The sequence below is a fragment of the Triticum aestivum genome, chromosome 6B (genome assembly GCF_018294505.1).
Source record: "Triticum aestivum cultivar Chinese Spring chromosome 6B, IWGSC CS RefSeq v2.1, whole genome shotgun sequence".
NCBI lineage: Eukaryota > Viridiplantae > Streptophyta > Magnoliopsida > Poales > Poaceae > Triticum > Triticum aestivum.
In genome coordinates, this window is record NC_057810.1 from 6,043,595 (window position 1) to 6,054,064 (window position 10,470).

The 10,470-nt window shown below is 48.6% G+C and overlaps 1 protein-coding gene across 3 annotated transcripts in view; it reads right to left on the reverse strand.

Annotated features, from left to right (window-relative positions):
- LOC123135373 (disease resistance protein PIK6-NP) overlaps positions 1–9,477 on the reverse strand; it is an 11,923-nt gene extending 2,446 nt beyond the window's left edge. The window contains exons 1-3 of one of the 3 annotated variants that reach the window (XM_044554416.1): positions 9,161–9,477; positions 8,911–9,077; positions 6,956–7,863 (exon numbers count right to left, since the gene is read on the reverse strand). In XM_044554416.1, coding sequence (XP_044410351.1) covers positions 6,956–7,806 — 851 coding nt within the window. In that variant the 5' untranslated portion in view covers positions 7,807–7,863; positions 8,911–9,077; positions 9,161–9,477. The remainder of the gene's footprint in view (positions 1–6,955; positions 7,864–8,910; positions 9,078–9,160) is intronic. The other 2 variants (XM_044554415.1, XM_044554417.1) reach the window with 2 other exon arrangements.
- Positions 9,478–10,470: the final 993 nt, after the last annotated feature.

Here is a 10,470-nt window from a genome sequence, read left to right on the forward strand (position 1 = left end):
CATAAATATTTCTCTTCGTATCCATAATTTCAACCGCCGGGGTTTCCGTCCCAACAGAATTCACCGTGGGTGACTTCCCAACTACTTTGTGTCTCACCCAAATTTCCCACCGAGTACACCAAAGTTTTCCATTCCACCAAAATTTCTCCCATGGTCCGACCACACGCCCGCCCAACACTTGTCTGTACCACCGCCACACGGTGGTGTGCTTCCATTGCTGGCAAACTCGTCCATCTGATAGCATAGCACCTAGGGTGGCTTCTAATCCTACTCCAATGACCCTTCATCACAAATCACAAATTAATTGGAGGAGAAATCGACCGGAGCGCACCTGCACTGCGAGGCCAATTCGAAGGCAACCAAGCATATATGCATGGATGGTACCCTCTTTGTACCGATATATTTGTCGCTGGGGCAATTATCCGACCAGGTGAAAAAGGAGGACAAGTGCAAAACTACCCCCAATTTGAAGAAGAAAAAAAACACTTGTCGCTAGTTTTATGTTAGCGTACACTATCTTAAGCGAAGGGCTACCAATAAAGTCAATATCATTGCTGGCATCCTTGAAGGCACGCATACCCACTGTGATCCAAGTGCATTCAAGGCTCTGCTTACTTCCTTGCAGAAACCTGAATGACGCACGCACCCCGCAGCTCCTCAACTTGGCGCATACACGGAGTTGCCGAGGAGGCTTATAGCCTTTTCAGTAGTCATCTAACTCGGATGTTGGTGTCCAATGGAAAAAAATAGTCCTAGGACTTCGATTTTCCGCACGTTGCAAAAAGACTCCACAAAATATTTTATCCAGCACTCATCCACATCTGCAGTTAATATCTGGTTACTGATAAATTCAGTACTCACAAGTATGCCGATGTTGCAGTTGTCTTTCTTTGAAGTACCCATAGGGGTACGGAAAAGGTTAGACATTTATCGATCACGATTTTTCAGGCAAAGCGATGAATTAAAGAGAAAATACGAGCTAACTAAGTGGGATATCATTTGTAGACCGAAGGACCAAGGTGGGCTCGGGATTGAGAACTTAGAGGTAAAGAACAGATGTCTACTCAGCAAGAGGTTATACAAACTTTCGGTGGAGACCGAAGGTACGTGGGTACAGATTTTGCGTAATAAGTACCTGATGAAGTCATATACCTAGAGTAGGGTCATAGCCCTGATCTAAGTACCCTACCCAAGGACACCCTCAGAAGAAACTACCTTCCAGTCGACCAAGAGAGACTTCACTCGACGGACTCGAAGGATTCGACCATGAAGACTCACTCGACCACCAGGAGATCAAGAACCACTCTGCAGCGTAACGGTCTGTAATTAAGTAGTCTTTATGGTATTTAGGACACTTTATGTAAGGCGTTACCAGTAACGCCTAGACTTAATGTACTTTAAACCCTGCATTACTGAGGGCCGGAGGGGTCTGGCATACACTATATAAGCCACCCCCCTCCTCAGTGTCAAGGGTTTCGCACCCCTGTAATCCATACACATAATCCACTCGACCGCCTCCGGGCTCCGAGACGTAGGGCTGTTACTTCCTCCGAGAAGGGCCTGAACTCGTACATCCTTGGTGTTTACAACTGCTCTATAGCTAGGACCTTGCCTCTCCATACCTACCCCCCACTCTACTGTCACACTTAGAACCACGACAGTTGGCGCCCATCGTGGGGCCGGTGTCTTAGCGATTTTTGGAGAAGTTGCAGTTTTTCCAATTACTTTCATCATGGTTGCTGGTGGAGTTTTGGTCGAGGGCCGCGAGATCCGTCTCGGCGCTCTCACCTTCGTCGCCGACGACTCCGCTTGGCTCCAGGAGGCTCCACTCGACATTGATGCGCTCCCCGTCCGCGGCGCGACGCATTTTCGCGCATGTATCCGCGGCGTTCTGCTGCGGCAACCGTCGACTCCATATCGGTCGACTCCCCTATCGTCCGCCCTCCCGGTCTCCCGCCAGCGCAAGCGCTCTGGTCGGTCGAGGCTCCAGCGGTAGGTGAGGCACGCGGTGGCTCGCCAGACAGCCACCACCCAAGTTGCGGCAATCGAGCCCGACGAATCCCTCTACGGCCTGTTCGATCTGTCGACTGGCTCCGTAGAGACTGCATCCGAGTGCGACAGCAGTGATCCAGCGGCGGAAGTCTTGATGGTCAACGGGCCTCGCAGCCCTCCCGGTTTCCCCCGCGAGGATGGGGTAGACGGTGGAGGCGACCCCGCACAAGTCCATGAAGAGTACCAGCCCGAGCCACTTAATTCCCTGCAAAGGGAAGAACTTCGCCGCAGGAACATGGATGCCCTGCATACTCCCATCGCGGGAGAAACCCCCGAGGCTCGTGCCTTGGAGGAGGCACGTTTGGCCAACTTGGCTGAACGCGCTCGTCTGGAGAATCTTCAGCGAGCACTCAATGAGCGCATGCGGCATTGAGTACCCGACTCCAATCGGCGTCAACTCTTCCCGCCGACTCAGGTATATCGAACCCCGATTCAGAATTTAGCAGCTGCAACCCGTATAGCAGAGTCCATTCAGCCCTCTCAGTCGAAGGCTGGCAGAGGCTTGATGTAGATCAGAGATTTGCTCCGGGCAGCAGGAGATCAGAATTCAGCCGTGTCGCAGTCACGCAACAGGATTCACAGTCGATCCGTCGCTGCGAATACGGTTCAGTCGGCTCACAGCCCCAGATCGCCTCCGCGGCGTGAAGGACGCGAGAATCGACGAGACCAATATAGTGACCGATACGATCGTGATGATAGGCGTCGAGTGCCCACTCCTCCCCCGAGAGGTGGGTCTTACGCTCCTCGGCAGCAGGATGACAGGCGTCAACTCAGTGTGGGGCGAAGAGCTCCGGTCGATCCCAGGGAACCAGGCTTTGACGCGCGATCCATCATCGTGCAAGGCCTGGTCGATCGGAATAGGGCTCATCGAGGTGGCCCTGACAGAGATGCGCCCACTAGCAGTCGAGTGCATGTTTCTGGTCCAGAATGTTTCAGCAGGGCTATCAGAGCCGCGGTGATTCCCCCCAACTTCAGGTTGGCAACTGGAGTAAGCAAGTTCACCGGTGAGTCTAAGCCTGAAACTTGGCTTGAGGACTACCGAGTGGCTGTGCAGATCGGCAGTGGGAATGACGAGGTGGCCATGAAGCACTTACCGCTCATGTTGGAAGGTTCTGGCAGAGCATGGTTGAATCAGTTACCTCCAAGCAGCATTTACACTTGGGAAGATCTTTCCCGAGTGTTTGTCAGAACATTTGAGGGAACTTGCAAGCGACCAGCTGGATTGACAGAACTGCAAGTTTGTGTGCAGAAGTCGAATGAGACCTTAAGAGAGTATATTCAGAGATGGATCACTTTGCATCATACCGTGGAGAACGTGTCTGATCATCAGGCAGTCTGCGCCTTCAAGGATGGTGTTAAGAACAGGGAATTAAGTTTGAAGTTTGGTCGGACCGGAGATATGACCATGAGTCGGATGATGGAAATTGCCACCAAGTACGCCAACGGCGAAGAGGAGGACCGACTCCGGAGCGGCAAGTACAAGCCGAGTCAGTCGGAGAAAGGAAACTCCAGTCGGAAGCAGAAACGGAAGGCCGAACCAGCGGCTCGTGGGGAGGCTCTGGCCGTGACTCAGGGCAAGTTCAAAGGGAAACCCAAAGGATCCTGGAACCCCAAAAAGGTGAAGGATAAAGAAGGAAATGACGTGATGGATATGCCTTGTCACATCCACACGAAGAAAGACGAAGAGGGTAATATCATCTACCCGAAGCATACCACTCGCCAGTGTCGACTTCTGATCCAGTAGTTCCAAGGTAAACAGCCCAAGGACAAGGAAAAGGAGTCGGACAAAGCCGAAGACAAGGAGGACAGTGAGGAAGGATATCCTCATGTTAACTCCACTCTGATGATCTTTGCGGATGTGGAAAGCAAGAGTCGACTAAAGGTTATTAACCGTGAGGTGAACATGGTCGCCCCGGCGACACCCAGTTATCTGAGATGGTCTCAAACTCCCATTACATTCGACCAGTCTGATCACCCGACTCATATAGCCACCCCTGGGAGGCAAGATTTGGTGGTCGACCCGGTGGTCGAAGGCACTCGACTCACGAAGGTGCTAATGGACGGTGGTAGTGGACTGAACTTATTGTATGCGGACACGCTGAAAGGAATGGGCATTCCGATGTCCCGACTGAGCACCAGTAACATGAGTTTTCATGGAGTTATACCAGGAAAGAAGGCCGAGTCACTCGGCCAAATAGCTCTGGACGTGGTGTTTGGTGATTCGAAACATTTTCGCAAAGAGAAACTGACGTTTGAGGTCGTGGATTTTCAGAGCGCTTACCACGCTATTTTGGGGAGACCAGCTTACGCATGGTTCATGGCTCGACCATGTTATTGTTGGAAATATGCCCTAGAGGCAATAATAAAAGTATTATTATTATATTTCCTTGTTCATGATAATTGTCTTTTATTCATGCTATAACTGTATTATCCGGAAATCGTAATACACGTGTGAATACATAGACCACAATATGTCCCTAGTGAGCCTCTAGTTGACTAGCTCGTTGTGATCAACAGATAGTCATGGTTTCCTGGCTATGGACATTGGATGTCGTTGATAACGGGATCACATCATTAGGAGAATGATGTGATGGACAAGACCCAATCCTAAGCTTAGCACAAAGATCGTGTAGTTCGTTTGCTAGAGCTTTGCCAATGTCAAGTATCTCTTCCTTTGACCATGAGATCGTGTAACTCCTGGATACCGTAGGAGTGCCTTGGGTGTATCAAACGTCACAACGTAACTGGGTGACTATAAAGATGCACTACAGGTATCTCCGAAAGTATCTATTGTTTTATGCGGATCGAGACTGGGATTTGTCACTCCGTGTAAACGGAGAGGTATCTCTGGGCCCACTCGGTAGGACATCATCATATGCGCAATGTGACCAAGGAGTTGATCACGGGATGATGTGTTACGGAACGAGTAAAGTGACTTGCCGGTAACGAGATTGAACAAGGTATTGGATACCGACGATCGAATCTCGGGCAAGTAAAATACCGCTAGACAAAGGGAATTGAATACGGGATTGATTAAGTCCTTGACATCGTGGTTCATCCGATGAGATCATCGTGGAACATGTGGGAGCCAACATGGGTATCCAGATCCCGCTGTTGGTTATTGACCGGAGAACGTCTCGGTCATGTCTGCATGTCTCCCGAACCCGTAGGGTCTACACACTTAAGGTTCAATGACGCTAGGGTTATAAAGGAAGCTTGTATGTGGTAACCGAATGTTGTTCGGAGTCCCGGATGAGATCCCGGACGTCACGAGGAGTTCCGGAATGGTCCGGAGGTAAAGATTTATATATAGGAAGTCCTGTTTCGGCCATCGGGACAAGTTTCGGGGTCATCGGTATTGTACCGGGACCACCGGAAGGGTCCCGGGGGCCCACCGGGTGGGGCCACCTGCCCCGGGGGGGCACATGGGCTGTAGGGGGTGCGCCTTGGCCTACATGGGCCAAGGGCACCAGCCCCAAGAGGCCCATGCGCCTAGGGAGCCCTAGAGGGAAGAGTCCTCGAGGGGGAAGGCACCTCCGAGGTGCCTTGGGGAGGATGGACTCCTCCCCCCCTCTTGGCCGCACCCCTTGCTTGGAGTAGGGGGCAAGGCTGCGCCTCCCCCCTCTCCCCTGCCCCTATATATAGTGGAGGGGAGGGAGGGCATCCATACCTGAGCCCTTGGCGCCTCCCTCCCTCCCGTGACACCTCCTCCTCTCCCGTAGGTGCTTGGCGAAGCCCTGCAGGATTGCCACGCTCCTCCATCACCACCACGCCGTTGTGCTACTGCTGGATGGAGTCTTCCTCAACCTCTCCCTCTCTCCTTGCTGGATCAAGGCGTGGGAGACGTCACCGAGCTGTACGTGTGTTGAACGCGGAGGTGCCGTCCGTTCGGCACTTGATCATCGGTGATCTGAATCACGACGAGTACGACTCCATCAACCCCGTTCACTTGAACGCTTCCGCTTAGCGATCTACAAGGGTATGTAGATGCAAACTCTCCTCTCCTTTCTACTCGTTGCTGGTCTTTCCATAGATAGATCTTGGTGTTACGTAGGAAAATTTTTGAATTTCTGCTACGTTCCCCAACAGTGGCATCATGAGCTAGGTCTATTGCGTAGATTCTTTGCACGAGTAGAACACAAAGTAGTTGTGGGCGTTGATGTTGTTCAATATGCTTACCGTTACTAGTCCAATCTTGTTTCGACGGTATTGTGGGATGAAGCGGCCCGGACCGACCTTACACGTACTCTTACGTGAGACAGGTTCCACCGATTGACATGCACTTGGTGCATAAGGCGGCTAGCGGGTGCCAGTCTCTCCCACTTTAGTCGGAACGGATTCGATGAAAAGGGTCCTTATGAAGGGTAAATAGCAATTGGCATATCACGTTGTGGTCTTGCGTAGGTAAGAAACGTTCTTGCTAGAAACCCATAGCAGCCACGTAAAACATGCAAACAACAATTAGAGGACGTCTAACTTGTTTTTGCAGTGTATGCTATGTGATGTGATATGGCCAAAAGGATGTGATGAATGATATATGTGATGTATGAGATTGATCATATTCTTGTAATAGGATTCACGACTTGCATGTCGATGAGTATGACAACCGGCAGGAGCCATAGGAGTTGTCTTTATTTTTTGTATGACCTGCGTGTCATTGAAGAACGCCATGTAACTTACTTTACTTTATTTCTTCATGCATTTGCCAGTTCCATGTAGATGACATTGGGATCAATCCTAACATGTAATGCGGCATTGTGTCACTACATCAAACGCATTAGGTTCTGCGCGTCATATACTATTGATGGTATTTTTAACTTGTACCACTGTAATTGGGAATGATTAGCCAGCCCGATTTGCTAATGTTTTGACATATAAACTTGATTAAGGAGATGGTGTGTACCTCGCATTCTCAAGTAGTCGTTGGAGTATGTTGATGAGTTGTCTTTCATCCAATATGGCTACATCACCAATATGCTCCTGCTTCTTGCCAACCTCCAAAAGGATATCCCTTAAAACTTTCTTCACTTCAGGGTTTCGACCCACTGGAACAAAAGCTGTGCATTCAAATTGTGTTTGAAGCCTATCATACACTGCCTTAGCAAGTGTAGTCTTGCCAAGTCCTCCAGGTCCAACAATTGAGACCATCTTCATCATGTGTTGTTGCTTGGGAACATCACCATCACCAACACCATCTGTGAGCATCTTGGTTAGCTTGTTCCGCTCATCTTCAATGCCAACGAGCTCCTTCTGATCCTTGTACAATGCCAGCAGACGAGGGTCAACCTTGTGTTTGCCAGCTGCATTGGCAACAACCTCATCAACCCTGTACCTGTTATGCCGGCCAGCCACCTCTTGGGCGCGGTTCTTGATGTCCTTCATGGCATCGGCAATCTGATGGCGAGTCTTGCCTTTGGTGAACAAGTTGGCCATCTTCACCATTAGCCCTTTGAGCTTGTTTGAGTCGGTGACAGCATCGGATTCAGATCCCTTGACGTACACAAGAAAGTTGTCGACAACATCCTCCATGTCGTACGACAGCTCCCTGAGCTCGTCAGCCCAGATGATGACCTGGTTGTCCAGCTGGTCCCTTGGCACCTCCGCCACCTTGACGAGGGCAGCGTTCATGCTCTTCATCTCCCTTTCGAGGGACTCGACGTCCTCCTTGACGCCCTTTTGCAGCTTGTACTCACTCACGAGCAGCTCGCCGAGCTTGGGGAGCAAGCTTCCCATGGCACCGGTCACCACCTCCATGGTGGAACCGGTGGATCTTCTTTCTCAGTGTATGGATCCTTTAGCTAGGAAGCAGTCCTGTAACACACACAGATTGGAAGTTAGAAAAGCAAAGGAAATTGTTCTCTATCGCAGGAAATACACAGGAAAAGAAATGCATCCACTCCAACACCAAGGAAAAATAGCTGCTTAGGCCTCGTTCGGTTACATTGGACTGTATGCTTACCTGAAGATGTTGTGGATGAGCTGAAATATAGTTCGATATATGTTAACCTGAAGCATATGTTTTTCTGCTTTTCATAGTTTTAGCATATGCAGCATTTTCGGCACATAGGGGATAATGTCTCTATATCCAAAATTTATATGCATGATTCAGAGTGACATTAACTGCACAAAAATGTAGCATTAAACTTGTGAGCTGGCCACTGTTCATTTGTGTGCTTGCACTGATATTTAGGAGTTCAATGGTTTGACCTATTACAACTTGGCTCACTCCTGAAGAGTCTAGTATTTTAGGCTAGCAACTGAGCATTTCCATGTTAAAAAGTAATAATGCGGCTCTAGTTTTTGTTCCTGTGAGCTCAAAACAAGGACCTCCATATAATGTCCTTGTTCTGTCAGATTTGATCTATACATGAATAGTAGTACTTGTGTGTGTATTTGGATCTGCTATCATCATCATCATCATCATCACCATCAAGTAAAGTATGTCACTTCAACAGGTGTATACTATTTGAATGCCAAGTACATGACTGAACCGGAATGTGGACAGCAATGCTTGATAAAATGGTGGAATCAAATAAATTATGTCTGAATCTGAATGTGAACCTGAACCTGAACCTGAACCCTGCAGGGATTAGATCCATCGAATACTTACTAGGTAGGGGATCTAATAAATTATGTGATTTGAACAGATTTATAGTATTTGAATACTTAGTACGTGACTGAATCTGAATGTGGACAGCAATGACTGAATCTGCAGAGATTGGGTCCATCTACTAGCTAGGGGATCTAATAAATTTTGTGATTTGAACAGATTTATATTTGACTGCTTAGTACATCACAGTATCAGAATGTGTACTTGGGTATTTAATAACTAAGTAGCCAACAACAATAAGGCCTTACCTACAGAGTACAAGCAGAAGCAAAGCATAGCTGAGCAGACTCTGCTGTCTGCCGGCCGCCCTCTGTTGAAATCCTCCAGCAAGATCCGGTGTAGGGTGTTGAGCGACCACCTCGAAATGCCAACCAGATCCCCTGAGAGCTTGCTGGGACAAGATGAAGAGGAGCAGCTATGGTCAGGTGAGAGATGGAAAGAAAAGAAGAGGAGCAGGCAAAACATAGATTTCAGGGGAAGAGGATAGAGAGCGCTTACAGGAGCTAGCTAGCGATGGCGTTTGAGGAAGGCGATGGATCTACATCTACTCCTCTTGAGCGCCATGCTTGGATTTGGATTTTGGATTTGGATGGAGCACACAGCAAGCTGAGCAAGAGCAACCGTGGTTCCCTTCCCTTTTTGAGAGCAGAGTCTGCAGGGCAAGGCATTAATGGAGGAGGAGCAGCGGCCGTGTTGTTACTGCTGGATGCTTTGCTGTGTAATAATGGAGTGTGTGAAGCACAGGGCAAGATGAGCAAGAGCAATAATGGAGGAGCGATCGATATTGTTACTGCTGCTCACGGTCTCTGCTGCTACCTACCTTTACAGTGCAGAGCAATAATGGAGGAGCAATGAAGACGACCGAGTGCCCCAGTCTTCCCGAGCTACTGTTTGCTACAGTGTGTGACATGCACCCTGGGTTAAAATGCACTGCACATCCAAGGAGAAGGAGCCTGCCAAATACAACTCCTACGATAACATGAACCACCTCAGCTCCTCAACTAGTAATAACACTAGTATTTAGGGTTTTTTTGGTTGAAACTATATTTATGTTGGGTTACTTATTTTTTTTATTAGGTACGTTCACTATTTTGCTAGGTTATTGGGGTTCAGTGACAAGTCTCTCGAATGTCCAATTCTGAGCCCAGGATCATTGGGGTTAAGGGGAAAAAAATCAAAACAAATACTTCAAAATTTCAACAAAAAAACCGATTTTTGGTGGATAGTAATATAAATTTGTGTCGAATTTTGGTTTAGAAGTTTGTTTAAATCGAATCCATGTTCATCTGATCAAATTTGTTTTTTACTCTATTATATTTAGGAGATTAACTAGGTCCGATCAAAAGTTAGTGGAATATTTTTACTTCACTAAGCTTTACTTAAGATACTCATCTATTTTTAGGGGATGACTAGAGTTGCTTAAAACACCCGATGCCTGAGACAACGCTGCCAGCTCCAACTTGGCCATGAATTATTGTAACCAGATGGGCAGTGGCGGAGCTTGAGAATAATTCAAGAGGAGGCCATTAGTCAAAAGAAACCAAGTTAATAGGGAAGGAGGGGCTAATTTGTAATTTAAACATTAATTAGGCTCATGATGTAGCTTGTTCTTCAATGGATGCAAAAAATAAGGGGGGGCCATGGCCCCTGTTGGTCTCCACTAAGCTCCGCCACTGCAGATGGGGGAGGCAGCATTGCTCGGCGAATGAACGCGAGGTCTGGCGGTGGTGGAAGAGCGGGCGGCGGAGGCGCCAGAATGGAAGGAATGAGAAGGCCATGAAGTCCAGTCTTCGGGCCGAGTGTTGACC